Source organism: Micrasema longulum, unplaced genomic scaffold, assembly GCF_059751315.1.
Source record: "Micrasema longulum isolate JH-2025_06_02 unplaced genomic scaffold, ASM5975131v1 h1tg001867l, whole genome shotgun sequence".
Lineage (NCBI taxonomy): Eukaryota > Metazoa > Arthropoda > Insecta > Trichoptera > Brachycentridae > Micrasema > Micrasema longulum.
In genome coordinates, this window is record NW_028279041.1 from 76596 (window position 1) to 95935 (window position 19340).

Consider the following 19340-nt stretch of genomic DNA (forward strand, 5'->3'; position numbering starts at 1 on the left):
ATTTCGTATCAAGTAATGTATTGTGCGAAAAATTTAACATTTATTTGATGTGACTTATGTTTGAAGCACGATACATTAAAACAATGTTTATAATTTAAAATTTATTTAAGAAATAAATGTGTCAGTTTTTAATACTATACTGGAACATCTTTTTACACGGTGGTTACGTTGCATAATGATGTGTAAAAAAAGACGGCTATAATTCATTAACTCGTTGACTAAACAAATCATCTTACGCACAAGCTTTCATGTTTCTCATGTGCGTATGTAAATGAAACAACAGCATATTTTCCTTTTTATAGATGTGTGCGTAATCCGGAGAATCACGAAGCATTGACATAAAAATAATCAAGTAGATCTACGTTTCCTGCCTTTAAAGTGGAGCCAGCGTGGCGGCAATTTCTACCCTTGCCGCCAGTAAGCACCAGGTAGGACTACCTTTCTCGCACAAAGTGTGTTAACTACTACGCACTGTGAATTTTATTGAAAGTTGGCCTCGTGGTGCAGTGGTCAGCGCGTTTATCTACCATGCAAGAGGTCTCAGGTTCGATTCCCGACATGGTTGACATGAAATATTTATTTAAAAAGTTGTTTTTACACTAGAATATTTCATAGTCCCTGGGGCGTATGACGATCATCCTACCTTCATGTAACAAAAAAAAAATCAAGTTACGCTGCGATTGGTGTATCAATGGAGTGCCCTATGCACCATTAGGTGCGGAAAGGAAAAAATGAACAATTTTTTTTGAATATTTATTTCAAAATTGTGTAAAAAGAGGTTCCGGGTGTAAGGAGTGAAAAAATGACGTATTTTAAATATAATTTTAATACAACCTTCTCAAAAAAGGATTATTACTAAAAAAAGTTGATACTTGATTTGATTAAATAAATTTTAAACTTGATCCATCACATTTTTACAGTTGGTCTGTTATTTCAAAATATTAAAAAATAATTCATTGGAAATAACTACGTCCACCTCCGGGTTTAATGGTCAGCGCGTTTTTCTGCCATGCAAAAGGTATCGGGTTTTGTGAAATATTGATTTAAAAAGATGTTTTAACACTAGAATCGCTGTCTAGAATTTAAACTATACATAATTAATATTAACATTGAGATCTATCTTCATCACTGACGTATAATAAATCGACACGTAATAAAATTTTTAGCTGCATCACATATTTAGCAAATATTGCATTGCCCTCAACAATCCAAAATAAAGAGATAGAAAATACAAAACATATTTTATTAGTTCATCTTTTCGGTTAACTCATTGCCACAGCTATGACACTAGCTGTCAGTGTGGTTATCTGTATTCTTTTAAAAAACAGTTCTGGACACTTTTCTCATAGAATCCACTCATAACCATTGCTCAAGGGTTCCTGGTTTAATATGTAGTCCCCATTTAACGCCTTAAATATTTTATTATTTGTAATGTTATTTTTGTAAAATAAATAAATTTGAATCTGATCACTGCAAAAGTCCGTCGGAGAAAAAAGGCAAGGTTGGCATTTACCCACAAATTTAAAGCTAAAGATTTTGTTCTCGTGACGTGTGTATTTAATTATACGTCATTGAATTACAAATATGTAGTTTAATAACTAATTTATAAAGTTCGTTATAGAATAACAGCCAAAGAATTAAAATAGAACACCAATAATCGATAGGCTAGTAATTATTTACAGTAACTTCGTAATTAAAAAAAACTATATTGCGGTTTTCCCTCTTAAACAATTAACACTTTGTCCCTTCCAGCATTTCAAATTTCCGCTGACGATTGTAATACCGTCCGGTCGCGGCGATGACTCTCTACAGGTACTCCACGATGTCACACTTGATGGAGATGTTGGGGCAGCTGAGCCCGTAGGGCAGGTCGAGTCCGTGCGGCTGCGAGCGATGGCGCTCGGACAGGAGCTTCTGGAAGATGGGCAGGATGGCGCACTCGAACAGCTCCGACTCCGAGCTGGCCGCCTGCATACGCCGCGCTGGAGCCAGGTTGGAGCGGGCCGTGCGCTCGCTGCGACTGGAACCTGCGGATTAACAAATTAACAAATCAAGTAAATCAGTTGGAACATTATGGATACCTTTGAGATGTGGTGCTGAAGGCATATGCTAAGAATGCCCTGGACAGTTAGATGCACCAACACCTCCATTCTTCAAGAACTGAAGCTGACAGACAAGACTATCGACCATATGCCTCGGACAAGTTCTCAGATATTTTGGTCCCCTCGCAAGGAGAGAGGAAGCTTGTAGAGATAGGCAGCGTAGAGGGAAGACGAGGAGGGAGGTCTCCCGTGCGCTGGTCGGACCAGATAAAAACTGCAACGGACACTTGGTTTGTGGCAGCACTCAGAAATGCGGGGTGCCGAGACAAGTGGAAGACTGCGGTCATTAGAGTACGACGTGCTAGTCACGAATCTCAATCACGAAGGACCGACTAGGAAGAAAAAATCAGTTGCCCATTTTTGTATCTCTTCAATTGTTCAGACGTGTACGACTGTCTTTTGCATTGATCTCAACAAGTGGTGGTTAGAAGGAGCAAGGTCTGGGCCATAGGCCGAATGCTTCAGAACTTTCTAACCAAACAGCATCACCGTGTCCTTTACAAATGAATAGATGTGTGGCCTGGCATTACTGCGGAGCAATTTGACTGGCCGTTTCGTTAAATCATACGACAGTCATGCCTGATTACAAGGAAAATCTGTAAGAGAATAAACTCCAGGAAGGCGATATAATTGCCTTCCACTACGTTCTCGTAATGTGTCAACTTAATTACAAGTCATTGATGGAAGTACAGGTTACTCACTCTTTCTGTTGTGAACATCGGGGGTGGAAAGGTGGTGCGCCACGGGCCTCTTGCCGTGAGAGCCCGGTGTGGGGGCGCGCTGCCCGCTCGGAGCCCTCGGGGGCTGCTGGAACAGCTGCAACTGTTGCTTGTGCCTCAACTGCTCCTGTAACAAGAGAAGTGGCATCTCGAGCCGGGTCGTGGTCTGCACCGCACTCTGTGATTGTAGAAGTCACGAGGACTTATCGTGCGAGGGAATGCATACAAATACACCACGGCACTTAAAACAATTGAAAAAAGACCTGATAGATTTTTTCTTGCAACTGGGCACATTTGCCGTTTAACCAACTGCACCACGGTTCTTAAAGTTAACAGAATTTTCTATAATTCAAATAAAAAACTACATTGTTGTGAGCATACAACGACTTATGTGCGAAAAATGTGACTTTGACTTTCTTTTATATTTATTTATTTATTCATATTTTTTGTCTTACAAACTATAATCAATAATAAAAATAATGTGACCTCACTGGGGTTACCCGTGCCGAGGACACGTAACAATACTTTTTAAAGAATAGTTTTAAATTTGAGAATAAACAAAGAAGACTATTTTAATAAACAGAAATAATGAACAAAATGTTCAGACAGTTTTAAATACTACATATTTATGTTTATAATTATATATTACTTATATTACAAAACGCACAATGAAAGAACAAAAACCTAACATAAGCTATACACTTGTGGAGCATTTGATTTAATATTGGTTTGGGCGAATGAGGCAATCCATTTTACTTCTACCTAGCTCCACTATCCATTTTTTTATTGCCTTGTTGAACATTTTTTCGTTACTAATTGTTTGAATAGATAGTGGAAGTAGGTTAAAGATTTAATTTGAATAATACTCAATTTTTGATCAATAGGTTTTATAAAGGCTTTATATTCCAGATTTTCTAAACAAAAAGTATGTTTAACCAACCCAAGAATCAGAGGATACACTTTTGTACCTATCGAGTTGATATAAAGTGTCCAAAAAAAATTGAACCGCTTTCATGTAAAGTTGAATAAAATCACATGTATCATTATTCCATGATTCAAACTGTATAGTTTTGGAGACACGGCTGTGAAGTTATCATTCATTTTTCTTCTTTTTCAACTTTCTGTAAGATCAAGAGTCTGTTATGGGATTATCCTCTTGGGATGCTCAACTCCAGATATATTTCCAACGTTTTGAAGGTCTCTCTGGTGGAGGGAGTCGATCTGGAATTCGATGCAGGGATACATATAGGATTCTAGTGGGATTCATTCTCTGTACATGTTGGTACCATCTGTCGCCCCCATCTGACCACCTCTTGAATCTCACAGACCTCTCGGATTGTGGTGTTCCTTGCACCTACCTTCCCAGCAATTACAGGGCCTAGAGTTCCGACTTTTGTTAATAATAATAATAATGTTTGGATAATTTATATAGCGCCATTTTTGTGAAAATCACCTCAAGGGCTAAGCATGCTTTTGGTCTGGACAGTGTCTGCCTTCGCTTCAATGCCATATGTGAGGATGGCTCGCACACAGGTCTTCCAAATACTTATCTAGCTCTCATATCCTTATTCCTTTATATGACATATCTCAGGCAGCCCACCACAGTTGCAACTATCTACCCAATGGCCTTTTGGGGAGGTCGCAAGAGCTGAGCAGTTCAATGCCAAGTTATCTGAACTGGGTTGCTTGTTCAATTGGCTTGTCACATATTGAGATTCTGCACTCCAGCGGGTCTTCGGAGGGTGTCAATGTTTAATTTTTATTATAAATATTATTTTGCTTACACCCTCAAGCCCTTATTTTAGTTAATAATAATGACAGTATCATAAATTCGGATCCCAGTATCAAAATCAATATTCTAATTAGCAATGGCACATTACTAAACGAAACCAGCTTCATTCCCTGTACTCGCTGTCAAGCTGTTTCCATTCTGTACGAGTGATTTCCATCGATGAAATCATGTTAACAATGTTAGTTACCTGTTGTTGTTTCTTGATGATGGTGTCTACTTCTGGAGCTGGTGGCATCACCACATCGTGGCTCCGTACCTCCATCAGCTCCATGGGTGCAGGCATGATAGGTTCAGTGGGCTCTGGGAGACCACAGTGGTTGGCCAGCTCTTGCCCACTTCCTGTAAAGAGAGATATTCATTTATGTAATTGGAGGCGAAATTAGCCGTTCACAACAGAGTCCTGGTGCAAACCCACGCGTATGGAAGCAAAGTGTGGAGTTGGATAAAAGTAGGCAGAATGCTGTTGAAATGTGATCTCCGTGCGGTAAAACTATGTACAATTATAGGTGCATAAATATCGAGATCCGTGCATTATGTAAGGCTGAGATGAGCATTGTCGACAAAATCAAAAAAGGAGTTTGGTGTTGGTTTGGATATGTAGAGCGAATGAACGGCGAATGGACGGCGAAAGAATAGCAAAATAGATTTACAATGCAAATGTTGATGGGTGCAGAAAACAAGGAAGACAGAAAGACACGCCATAACCAAATATTTCAAAATGGTCAACATGTCAAAAGTCATGATAATCGGCGTGCATTCATGCAATGATGTATGAATGTAGAGGAAGCGACGTCTGTAAGCAAAGATATGGCAATATGACGTTCTACCGAAGGTTTATTGGTTTGTTTTGATTAGGTGGAAATCACATATTGCTGCTTACATATATATTATTGGGACCATAAATAAATTTGTGAGTAATAAAATGTATATCGGTAAGGGTAAAATGTTCAAACCAGAAATTGAGGAAGGACACATCAGGCACTGAATGTTACTTTTTTTCGGCCAGGGATTGAATTCCACCAAGGCCACCAACCAGTGAATAAAAAAGTACCGGAGCGCACCGCTACCATTAGGGTGAAGTGGGAGAGAAGTGGGAGGAGGAGGGGGGACGCATATTTAGAATTTTGCCAGTTATCGGCAATAAATATGTTTGTTGTTATTTCGAATTGTTTGAAGAGGCTTAAGTAGAAATATTTTTAAAACGTAATATTTGTTCCTGACTAGAGCCGGAGCGCCGCTCCACTCAGATAAAAAGTGCCAGAGCACCGTTCCGGTGCGCTCCGGCCCGACTACACCACTGCCACCAACGCCATTAACTCATTCACCGCATTGCTCATATACAACTGTGAGCGTCTATGATAGCACCTACTACGCGGTGATCGCAGCATATGTGTGTAATTTATTATGAAAAAGGTTCAAAGCTTAAGTATTGATCCAGTATAAAGGTAATATATTCATGGTCACCTGTAGGGATTGGACTGTGTCCGTTAATTATTCTGGCTTACCAAAATGATTGGTGTGTTGGCTGGCGTTGGAAGACCTTCGTTCCGGGGTAGTCCTCTGGGAGACGTTTACCGAGGACTGATGCGCCGGGGGCAGGAATTGCTGGTCTCTGTAAAGACAAGACTCAGAGTGTATTCTGTTATTTTATTGATCAAGATATAATAAGTTTCTTCGTTTTATCTCTGACGTACAATAGACACACGATTTAATCCCTCACTACCTGCATATGAGATAAAGCATTACTCTTAGCAATTCTAAAAAAAAACAGAAAATCTTACATTGAAGAAAGGGAAAGGAAAAAATCCACAGCGGAAAAACAATCGACAATCGGCGACAGCGAAACAAAATCAAATCGAAATGGCAGCAGTACGGGAAAAGAGCATCAGAAACCAAATGAAAATGTCAAAAGTTGGAGGAAAAAATTAAGAAACGCAATTTAATTGATGACAATGAAATCATCATTCAAAAATCTAAAATTTAAAGTCTAAATTCCATCAGATGAATTAGCACCAAAAAATTAAAATTTTTCATAAGACTAGAACCTATTTTTTTTTTTTTAAATGGGGTACATTGTACATAATTATTTTTTTAAAACTTACAACATTTAAAAAGATCAGTGGTTCCTCTGGGTGATACCATAAACATTACCGAAAAGTACCTATTTATTATTTAAAAACGGGGTACATTGTTAAACATCGAGAAAGGAAAACTTGCAAAAATAAAAGTATAATGGGCAAAAAAATTATCTATATTTTTCAAGAGACATTGAGAGCTGCTATTAATCTAATGAAGAGCTGTTTGTCTGATATATACCTGGTTTGTGAGTGTGGTGGTGTCGGGGGCTGCCCGTGATGGTGTCTTGGGTTCCTCTCCGAAACACTTCTTTGAATCGGGGAGTGATGAACTGCGAACAATAAAACATAATGTAATATATATATTGACAGTTACCATAATTACATTATTATGTATTTTTTTATATTTACAAATATGTATATACATATATATATATATATATGTATATAAGTACAGAAAAATTACTAATTGACAACCATCTAATATTTTTTTTGTAGAATTTGGTCATGCCATGTTTTTCTATCTTCCCCTTTTTTGAATGCATCAATATTTGGCGGCCTCGGTGGCGTAGTGATTAAGATGCTTGACTCACACACTGAAGGTTGTGGATTTGATTCCCGATGAGAACAGCAAAAAAAAGTGATTTTCTCAAGCCTGGGTGTTCTGCGATGTAATTCACCAATATTAACATTGTAAATTTTCTTAGCTGTTGTTTTGCTGTCCATTCACTCTACACGTCTCTACGTGTCTCAGCCTTGCATACTGCACAGATCTCGACATCTGTGCACCTATCATAGATAGTCATACCACACTTCCATGCATTAGGGTCGGGTAAAAAACGTACCTGGTTGTTTGGCAGCACTCGCGTACGCAAAGGTGTTAGTGTCCCACAAGTCACTCTGCGCTACAATAAAGTTGCTTCGTCGCTTCTCCGAGTCTCTCCTTTGACCTGAAGAATTCACAATCCATAACTTGATCTTATAGAATGCTTGTAAGAAAAAATACGCAACGGTGAGTGCTGACAGAAATTGGGCAGTTTAGTGAAATATAAAAAGGTATCCAAAAAATTTTACTGCTCAGTAGAAAACTAAAACTTTTAATTTTATAAAAATAAAACTGCTAACATGTTTGATGGTGTTCTTACAAGACGAAATATACTTTTGCAAGGTAAAAAGGAGAGTTCTAGACGTCAGTTTTAATTTTTGTATAACTTTTTATATTAAAATTGAATTATTGTATTTCCTCGATTATGCATGCATGCATGTTTTTGTCTCTGCATGTTTTTGTCTCTGAATTCATCATCATCTGCTGCTCTTTCTTTCTAGTTCCTCACTTCTAACGTTGTCGTATCCGCGCTGGTGCAGTCCATCCATCGCATTTTAGGCCTTCCTGGTCTTCGTCGTCCTTGTGGCACGGAGAGGCCGATCTCATTATATGGTCAGCCCAATTTGATGGAGCTGATCGCATAGGGTGCTCCCTATACGTCATACAGCTCACTATTGTAGCGACAATGCCAATGGTTGTTTTCTTTCACAGGGGCATAGACAACTCTGAGCATTCTTCTCTCATTATTATTAATTTTTGTAATATTTATGTATGAATAAATAAAAAAATCTAGGTGCATTTTATAATCGAGGAAATACAGTATGTCATATAACCATAAACACAATGAATAAGTTTAGTGGTATTAGAAATATAGTAGGGAGGTTTAGTGCTAGACAGAAATTGGGTTTTACAAAATAGGGACATGGTCCATAATTGATGACACACACATGCTTAAACATTTCACCTGGAATTGTGCAATGACCGATGAAGCAATGTCATCGTTTTCTGTAGAATCCAATACAACAAATTATGCAATCTTAACAGTATTGCACAGAAAGACGATAGCATCGTTCTGCAGTACATTCACACCGTCCCTCCCATCGAGATACGAACAACAAAGGAACGCGGTCTATAAAGAGTCCACAGGGTGCAGTCAATGCCCAGTTCAGTCAGACCAGCCAGCCTAAAGACTCAGCTCAATGCAGTCACACAGTTCCAGCATGTAGTCCAAGTGCAGTTACTTCAACCCATCATCGCCGCTACGCTCGTGCTACACCACCAAGATCTGTGTATCTCATTACGCCTCGTGTCTTCTCTAAATCCCGAACTGGGGTAGGAGCTCCACCAGCCCTCAACAACCTAATCCTACAATACATGCATAACAAAGCAGGGATATTTATTAGCACTACTCGAAATTGGATGGTGTTTACAGCTGCCGGAGATTGTGTTTTGCCGAGGGAAAGTTTAGCGCTCGGTAAAATTAATAAATTTTCCAGCAATGATTGATAATGTGTTTCTTACTAAGTCTCCGACTATCTATGTGTGGTTCCTCCTGCTCCTCTCCCCTGGTCCTGTCCACAGCGGTGGGAAGGTTCTGATAGTCTGCGTCCTGTTGCTTGTGGTGAATGGGCGTTTGGATCGTAACTTGCTTAGGGGCTGGCTGAAGTTCCAACACGGGCTAGAGGAAAAAAAAACATAGAATCGGGTTGTGGTCCTGTGGCATTTTTGGCTTTATTCATTTTAAAAGGAATCGGCCGGTGCTCAGTGATGACAGTTACTGCTGAATGTCAAATAGTGTGGAATAAAGCTACGTATATAGCGTGGTTAATAATAATGGTTGTTTGAGTTGGTTTTCTCAGAACCACAGAAAAAAATAGACATTTATATTTTTAATATTTTCTGTAATAACTTTGTGCATCATTTTAAATTAAATTTGGAGAAATAAAACTTATACTTTGTTTTTTGATACACTCACTTTATTTTTACAAACTAGTTTTGGTACCCAACTGTTACCTTCTTAAGGGTATTTTTATAACGAAACATACATAAAAGAAACAGTGAACAAATTAGTGGGTGTCGATAAGGATGAGGGAGGGGGTAATTGTGTTTAAGGTGGGGGAAGGGAAAGGAAGGGAAGGGGGTAATTGCGTTCAGGGTAGAGTTTGATTTTATAGGAAAAATATTAAAAATGGGACTATGACTTAAGTTTAATTGATTATTAATTATGTCTAAGTTCTGTTTTACCGCTTTTTTTATTTCTAAAATTTCAAAAATATTTTTAGTTTATTTTTATTATTTAAATGCAATATTTCAATTCCATTTTCAAAATTAAAAGAATGATTATTTGTTATAATATAAATTCAGAAAAATTATTGTTATTGAGACATCTCATATGCTCCTTGATTCGTATATTAAATGAACGCGATGTTTTTCCTATATACAAGGATCTGCAATCATGGCAAGCTCATTTATACACCCCTGATTTATCTAATTTATTTGTTATTTCTTTAGTATTTTTTATATAATTTCCTAAATTATTATTTGTGTAGAATGCCGGTCTTATGTCGCTAGGCAAGTCCTTAAGAATTTGGTTGATTAGGTTATCAATACATAAAAATCTCCTCCACCGTCTATTGTCATTCAAATCTATTTTGCTTGAATAAAGGTATTTATTATTAAGTTTTTGTTTTTTGTTTAAAATATTATCTATTATATTTGGGTTATACCCATTATTAAATGCAATTGTTTTTATTGTGTTAAGTTCAATCAAAAAATTATTTTTTGACATGGGAATATTTACTAATTGGTGAATCACATAATGAAATGCGGAGTGCTTATGTGAGATTGGATGGTTGCAGGAATTATGATTTATTATGTCAGTGTACGTAGGTTTGCGGTATATTTTAAATTCGATTTTGTTATGAATTAATGATAAATTTAAATCCAGAAAATTTAAACAATGATTTTGTTCTGTTTCTACGGTAAATTGGATTTTAGGGTGAAAGGAATTTAGGAGGTTGAGGAATAATTTGAGTTGGCGATCGCTTCCGGTAAACGCGCATAGCACATCATCAACATATCGTTTCCAAAAAATAACATGTTTAAATAATACTGATTTACAATTAAATAATTTTGTTTCGAAATCATTTACAAATATATCAGCTATTAATGGACTTGTTGGCATCCGCATAGGTAGCCATTCTTTTTGTTTACATACTGTATTATTGTAACGGAAATAATTTTTAGTTTAAAAATACCCTGAAGAAGGTAACAGTTGGTTACCGAAACTAGTTGGTAAAAATAAAGTGAGTGTATCAAAAAACTAAATATAAGTTTTATTTCTCCAAATTTAATAGTCATTTAAAATGTATTTTTTTATTTTTTTATTATTATTTTACATATTTATTACAGCAATATACAAGTAATTATTTATGCAACAAATTAATTCAGTAGTAAAAGTAAACATACATATTTTTTATTTTTGCTGTTGGTTCATCTAAACTGCCTAACTAGGGATAGCTTCCCCGTTCTAAGGCATTAAATTATGTATTTTATAATGATATTTAAAAGTATTTACAGTTTTATCATAATGTGTGCTTTTTCAGTCTTAAAGGTAAACAATGAATATCCAGAGAAAACATAAATAATACAAAAATCTCTATATCCTAAGTCCCAAGTCATTACTAGTAAAACAAGCAACCAGTTTACGTCCTTCTACATCATAATTACATTACATACATATTATGTACTTATATGTAGGTACAAATTAAAGGACATTTTTTGTTGATTACCTGTAAAATAAATCACAGCTCGCCACTGGTTTCTTCATATAACTGTTGTAATTAGCTTAGGCCGTACATATATATATATATATTTATAAAAATCTTCAAACCGCAATTTAATTCACTTGATAAGTACCAACATCAAGGATGTTTCTCTGAGCCGAGGGAACATTCTCCATCTCTACTTTAAAGTTTTCAGACCCAAAAAATACTAATTTCATTACTAGTTTACATACCTCTTGTCTCCACCCATAAGGGCTCTTGGCCAGCTGGTCCTTTTCCATAACGGGTCGGGCCCCATTGCTGGACAAGACTTCAGCGTGCCCCCTGAAAGTGTTGCTAGGCGCATGCTCTCGTCCCGCGAACTTGTCCCTCTCCTTGTCCCGGCCCTCTCTCGTGGCCGGCAGGTGCTCCTGGTGATGGGACGGCCGGTAGCCACCGGGCGAGGACTCCGTGTGGTTCTTGAAGGAGACGTTCTTGGTTGTTTCCTTCTTGGGGGCGGGGACTTCGATCGGCACCTGAGATTCGCCCTGTGACGATTGAGACGCGGATACTATCGATACCTCTTTGGTCCTATAACAAAAAACACCTGTTTTAAAACAAAAAGATTTGATGGACACGTCATCATATTAACAAATTACAACAGAGATGAAGAACATTTTAGAGAAGGGAATATGGAAGTCTAGGCATTTACAGGGCTTATGAACTGTCATTGGGTGGTTTAAGTGGCCACTTTACACACTGTAACATTATTCATATTTCTTTACCTCAAGTATTAAACTAGTATTTATTGAAGTTAAAGAGCTGAAACCTTTATTGTTGTAAAGAGATTTATCTGATTGAATTATTAAACTCAAAATATTGAAACATCATCATATCCCTGTTCACACCCGATGGTGCATAGGGCATTGCATTGGTGCACTGAATGCGGCGAATATCAATCATCAGTCCAGAAACATGAAATATTATGGCATTTTTTGTAGTTTTTTCAATACTATTTAATCATTTAAATCTTCTCTGATTTAATAAGACAGGTTTGATTATTTTTGATTTTTAAAAATTGTATTTCAAAATATAAAGTGCACAGAAATTACTCTACACATGATCAATAATTTTTAATACTTCTGGGTCTAATTGGACCCACCTCCGTAAGGTATAAGTTAGTGCATAATATTTTGCGTCGACCATCCCAGGAATCTATATAATACAATATATATATGTATTTGTACGAATAAAAAAATAAATGATTCCCGTAGCACTGAACTTCCAATGGTGGAAAAGAACCTCACAGTTTGTCTTCTTACAATTTTTTTTTTTTTTTGCACGTAGTAGCATAAAAATATGTTTGAATTTATAATTTTAAATACCCGAAAAAACGCTTTATTGCATTGGCCACGCCCCTAATACGTAATGATTATGGTCCTTAAAATATAGCTTGATTAAAATGACAGCTGTCAAACTAATGTCACTAGTGATGGGAAATTACTGATCACCGTTCAAATAGATTTTTATCAGTTTTTTCATGAAAACATGAAACTCGTATTCCGAAAATTGATATAAAAACGCAAAAACACGCCTATTATAGTGTGTTTAAGACAATTATTCACAAAAAAATAAGACATTTATACTTTTTTCATGAACAATATCAAATGAATTATTTTTTATTCAATCAATTTACATTGATCAATTTGTCCCATCTCTAACGTTTTTGCAAAATGAAGTAACCTTGTAAGAACGTCGTTAATAATTAGGTTTATTTTAGTTTTAAAGCTGATTTTATAAATTTATGTTGATTTATGTGTCAAGCATTGTACTAAAAAAATAAATTAACACGCCAGATACGAATGATTTTTCGTGTGTCAATATAAATAACTCCTTAGATATTACTACAAAGTTATGTCATCACTTTTTCTGACAAATGTCATTCTAATCAAGCTATATTTTAAGGACAATATTAAGTAATGATTAGGTCAAATTTTTACCATTGTCTGTGGCCGTTTAAATAGACAGTCATATATTTCACAAATCTTGACGTCACGATTGTCAAAGCCAATCTTGTCACATTTTGGGGATGGATGGGTATTTTTCAACAATTTAATTTTAAAAATTATGAATGAAAACGTTTTTCCAAAATATCCATATTGATTTTGAAAATACAATTAATTTTTCTAAATCCATTTCTCATATTATTATCGGTATTCGTAATATGTGATATTTTCCCATTGAATTTGAGTCATGGTTTTACAATATTCAGGCGATATATTAAATATTTTGTACCTTTCTCCTGACATCTGCTGTAAGAAATAGTAATCGTCAGCTCCCTGCGATGCTGTGAGACTGCACAGGGAAGTTATTTCACTTGTATCTGAAACAAAGAAAGCATGTTTTTAACTCCGTTGTGTGGAACCCACAATACATAACAAACATTGAAAGGATTGAAAATGTTCATCGAATTTTTTTTTACATACCTAAATTATAAAAAGAATCAAACGCTTTGCACTTACACTCAAACTGCTAAACAAAATGGATTTTTACCCTTGAAAATAGACGCACTATATCTGAATTATGCTATTTATATAAATTATTACATAATAAAGTAGACTCTCTTAACCTACTCTCCAAAATTAATCTAATGTCCCCCTTTCGCGTGACAAGAAATAAGTATTTATTCCATCTACCAGTCTGTAGCACTAATTATGCACAACACTCTTTTCTCTATCGTTCTTTCTCAAACTGTAATACTTTTTTTTTTATCTATTGATATATTTTATTTAAAAATAAATTAAGACTCATTTTTTCTGGCTGCGATACGTTCCCGTTTGCCATTTAATGATGCTCACGCTTACACACATCTGAATACTTACTACTACACAAATACACACAAACACACCTCTACACTTACTCTCATACAAATACACACAAACACACCCTTGTGTTGTACTACAATTTGATATGTATGATTTTTATTTAAAAACTTCGCTGGTCTGTCTTTAAACCGAATCTTTTTTGTGTTACTTTATCATTGTCGACTTTTTGTTTCTGTAAAATAAATATACGTGTTCATTAATAATTTGATATCTAGGATGTTAACAATAATATTGTAAATAAATCAATTAAAAAGGACGGGTCCAAGATTAAAACCCTGTGGAACACCATAAGCAGATGGCAGGAAATTATTTAATTTGAGGTAAGTAATTTTACCATTTGTTTTAATCAGAAGATTTAAAGATTGTACAACAAATCATTAAGGTTACATGTGTACTTTTAACAAAAATGAAGAACTTTTAAAAGAGAATATAGAAGTTCTGGTGTTTCCAACTATCATTGGGTAGTTTAAAAGTATTTGGACCTTCAGAATATTGCAGTGTATTGATTAGTGGTTGGCAGGGACCGGACAAATTTTCTACCAGGAAGCTATAGAAATGTTGGAGCGTCGCTGGAAGAAGTGCATACAAGCCCAGGAAGACTATGTAAAAAAATAAGGTAGGAAAACTTTTTCTTATCCACATTGAAATCATGTATATCAACCTACGTAACATAAAAAACCCACCCATTTGACTGGGGTTGTCTTTGGGGGCCAGCAAGTTGGCTACGCCAATTTTCGGCTGTCCAGCAGCTGCCCCCTTGGCGGGGGCCACAGGGGCGTCAGCTCCTAGTTTCCCCATCAGCATCTGTAATCAAGAAAATTAGAAACTATGAAATATTGTAGTGTTTCAAAACAAACTTTTTTAAACATCGGAAGGATATGGACAATGGACAGTTGTAAGATTCAATATGTACATGTATTTATAATTTTCTCAAACTGAACGGTTTGGGTAGGTAGGAAGAAATTGCCTTAAGGCAATATGCCCGCCTTTATATGTATATATATTGTATATGTATATAAAGTGTCAAATAAATAATAAATAAATAAATGGTTGCTGCTTAAAAGAAAAAAATAATTAAAAGGCTTTATTTAGGTAATAAAGGTCCAAAGATTTCTTAAGGTCTAAAGAGTATACGGCAAATTTCCGTGAGGATTGCCTCCTCCAGGTTTCGTACGTTTCTTGGACAATGTTTATAAACTTCGGTTTTGAGATAACCCTGCAAGAAAAAAACACAGGGAACCATATTGTTCAGAATCAATTGTCACAGCCCGATTTCCGTCTTCAAAAAAGTAAGGCCCGAGATCCCGTTTTGTGATAATGCGCACTACGCTTCTACGGCAAAAGCCCGCTGTTCATACGTCCACACCATGATTGCAAGCGACAGCACTGACACAAAAACTTCTCAAATGCCTGCACCCTTCTATGGCTAATCCGCGTCACACAACCCTATTCAAACTAGGGAGACAGCAGTGGCGAGCCGTGATTTATTTTATAGGTAATCTACAAAAAATTATCATTAATTTGTACCTACATATAAGTACATAATATGTAAGTAATATAATTATCATTAGAATTAGAATATCAACTCAAACAACAATTATTATTAACCATGTGATAAATGTAGATTTATTCTACACTATTTTGATACAATACTTGTACAAAAGTTTATTAACAAATACCACAATGACATTCAGCAGTAATTTTCAACACTGAGCACTAGCCGATTCATTTTAAAATGAATAATGCCAAAAATGGCCACTGCAAACGCCACATGTCCTATGTGATATATAATATGTCAACGGCATCCTATCAAAGAAAAATAGTCCTTCGGAAATAATGTTGGAAATACTAGTTTCCAAATAGAGAATCTTCAAATAATATTTGTAATCTGCAAGCTTTTTTTAGTACTAAAGAAGCCGACTAGATTAAAGATGTAAAATATAGTGTACTTTTTTGTATGAAGGAATAAGCTGAGGTAATCGGCTAGTTTCATCGTTCACTGAGAACAGGCTGGGCGCACTTTATAGATATATTTTTTTGATATAAAACGGTGGTGGTGATTATATGGAATAACAATTATTTTCCCATAAACATGGTTAGTATAAAACATTATTATCTAAAGTCAAATATGATGGTAAGCTGTGCATAATCGCTTATTTAGACGATTCGCCCCTGGGAGATGGTAATGCAGCACCCTGTAAATCTCTCGTTTTTGCATGTCTCTCTTGCAAAATCTCGGCACAGGAATGCGGAGATTTTTTTAGCACAATAAAAGCTGTTATTTTATAATCTAAGTATTCGATTAATATCACCGGTTATATACCGTCTCTCTCCACGATCGACCCACCTGCAGCTCCGTCTCCTTGGCCTGCAGCTGCTTGCGGTAGCGCGAGTTGGTCGCCCGCTGCTCGCGCAGGCGGCGCTCCAGCTCCCCGGGCGGCGGCGAGTGGCCGCCGCTGCCGGCGCCCCCGCCGCCCCCGCCGCGCGCGCCGCCGCCGACCGTGCGCAGCGTGGCGCGGATGCGGCTGTCGCCGGCGCCGCCCTTCTTGTTCCGCCGCAGCTCCACCAGCTGGGAATGAGTTGGGGTGTCGAGTATTTATTGAACGGGTGGTTACTTGTAACTAATAAACCACACATTTTAGTCATCAGATATGACAGAATGTTATCTCCCCAAAAATCTATCGTATCAATTAAGCACTGTTGTCAAATGCGTGATTTAGTTCATAACATGCATAATTAATGAGATATTGCATATGCATAATAAGATATTTGATCTAAATCCATTTGCATCTTATTAATTGAACATAGTTATGCAGAAAGCAGCCAGTACACTATTTTGAAAAAATGAGATATTGGTGTTATTGAGTGCAGTAAGGTGAATTCTATGTTCTGCTAAAAACAGCCAAACCGCATACAAAAAACTGTAATAATCACCAAAACAGTGTCAATCACAAAAACGGCATTTCTCAATTGGCAGAAAACACCCACAGCGCTAGAAAAATCTTACAGTACTTTAAAAATCATTAAAACTGGTCAAATACATAATAAGATTCTTGTTTGTAATATTAAAAAAAAAACAATGAATTCATTGTTTATCATTTGTCAAAGCCAAAAACATTCCAACTGTTGCGTAGATTTGATTATTCACTCTTTTCACAAAAGTGCTATTACCTCAGTTTCACTTTTTTATAGCTGGCTGCTTTCTGTATAACTACGTTCAATTGCATCATCAACATTGTCTCCAGCAAAAGGCGTGGCAGAAGAGTAATTTTAACATTTAATAATATCATTTGCATATAAAGGGTGTTCTTTAAACTCTGTCACATCCGAAACCTTGATGATCAGTATGAGCAAGAAGACATATTAGCACATTAAAATATTTTTTAGAACAAATAAAAATTTAAAAAATAAAATATAAAAAAAAGCAAATGGTTGCTTACTTCTGCAGGGGTGAAACGAGGTGGGGGAAGGGGGGAGCCTGACACTGCACCGCGCTCCCCTTACTTCTCCCCTGTAGAAGTGAGCAACCATTTGCTTTTTAAAAAAAAATTTCTTTGTTCTTAATATTTTTTAAAATATGCTAATATGTCTTCTTGCTCATACTGATCATCGTAGTTTCGGATGTGACAGGGTTTAAAGAACACCCTGTATAGATAATAAAAAGTATTGGCCCCCACACTGACCCCTGTGGTACTCCTAGATTAGTCATTTTTCCAAATTTTGTTTTTTTTAAATTCTATAAGAGAAGTTGTTTGATTGTGTCAAATGCTCTTTTGAAATCTAAGACAACTGCTACCATACACTTTTTGTGATCAATACAATGTTTTCAATATAATTTACTTTAGTTTCACACGAATATCTGTTTCCAAATCCAGATTGTTCACTCACTAATATATTTTTTTTCAAGATATTGAATAAGCTGTTCTTTAACTACATAGCCAAGGAATTTTTCATACTTGGGCAATCCGCTTGTATAAAATCTTCAAATTGTTTTGCGTCGTTGACTTACCTTAGGAACAAAGACGAGACAGAGAGTTGCCGTGGTGCAGAAAATAATAAACACAGATATCAAGATGAAAACTGCATCCTTATGGTCGGCCAAAACCTACAAAAAAAAACACAATGAAATAAGGAAGAGATGTAAATAAATGTATAACCATAGAATTAAAAATAGTCCAGAAACCGCATACGCACATCAAACAGAAGGCGACTCAACTACTCATAAATGAGTAGGTTTGCATTTTGACCCATTAATTTCTTTGTAGACGTCGCTCAGTACACAACTCCTGATTTGAATTCAACTATGCTGTGTTGTGTCCTTTTAAAGTTTAGAAATACTGCTAAGATCTTAAAGAAAAAGGATGCAATCACATTTCATCTGTAATTTGTAAATGAATGTGTATATAACAAATGCATTACTTAAAAATTGAATTATTTTTCCATCTGTCAGATTGTCGAAGAAACAAAATGGAAATTTCGTTAGTGTTGCCAGGGTAGTAATTTTTTTTACCCTCCTTTGCTCATCTAATGAATGAATTAATGAAAATTAGACCTTAGATTAAACAACGCCGTGGGGGACATTTGAATGACATTATCTTTGAAATAACAAATATTATTTAACATGATATGACCCTTTTCTTATCTACTCTGTTGTGTCAATCAATGTTTCTGCGTGCACAATAAAATTTTAGTGAAATTAGCAGATTACTTTTTTTTTACCTTACATTTGTGTTATGTTTTTTTTTCCCATCAAGCAACATTACCCGGCGACTTCACGAATGCAGGCGGCGAAAGTAAGGCGGAGTGGGAGAATTATTGGACACAGTCCGATGTATTCAATTATGATTCTACGCTCCTTCTGGACTATTCTTAAATCTATGTTTATAACCTACTTCCACTATCTATTAAAACAATTAGTAACGATAAAATGTTTAAAAAGGCTATAAAAAATGGATAGTGGAGCTAGGTAGAAGTAAAATGGATTGTCTCATTTGCCCAAACCAATATTGAATCAACTGCTGTTAGGTTTGTATGTTAGGTTTTTGTTATTTTCATTGTGCGTTTTGTAATATAAATAATGTAGATGTACATATATACCTAGTTTTTAAAACAGTCTGAATATTTTGTTAATTATCTCTGTTTATTAAGTTAGTCTTCTTTGTTTATTCTCAAATGTA

The 19340-nt window shown here is 36.0% G+C and overlaps 1 protein-coding gene across 1 annotated transcript in view; it reads right to left on the reverse strand.

The window, feature by feature from the left end:
• Positions 1–293: 293 nt before the first annotated feature.
• The window catches only part of GABA-B-R2 (gamma-aminobutyric acid type B receptor subunit 2), a 40471-nt gene continuing 21424 nt past the window's right edge, over positions 294–19340 (reverse strand). The window contains exons 17-28 of the mRNA XM_088238338.1: positions 18173–18268; positions 16511–16732; positions 14847–14967; positions 13574–13661; positions 11533–11869; positions 9036–9192; positions 7534–7638; positions 6930–7020; positions 6119–6225; positions 4801–4952; positions 2804–2948; positions 294–2027 (exon numbers count right to left, since the gene is read on the reverse strand). Of these exons, the coding sequence (XP_088094464.1) occupies positions 1807–2027; positions 2804–2948; positions 4801–4952; positions 6119–6225; positions 6930–7020; positions 7534–7638; positions 9036–9192; positions 11533–11869; positions 13574–13661; positions 14847–14967; positions 16511–16732; positions 18173–18268 (1842 nt within the window). The 3' untranslated portion in view covers positions 294–1806. The remainder of the gene's footprint in view (positions 2028–2803; positions 2949–4800; positions 4953–6118; positions 6226–6929; positions 7021–7533; positions 7639–9035; positions 9193–11532; positions 11870–13573; positions 13662–14846; positions 14968–16510; positions 16733–18172; positions 18269–19340) is intronic.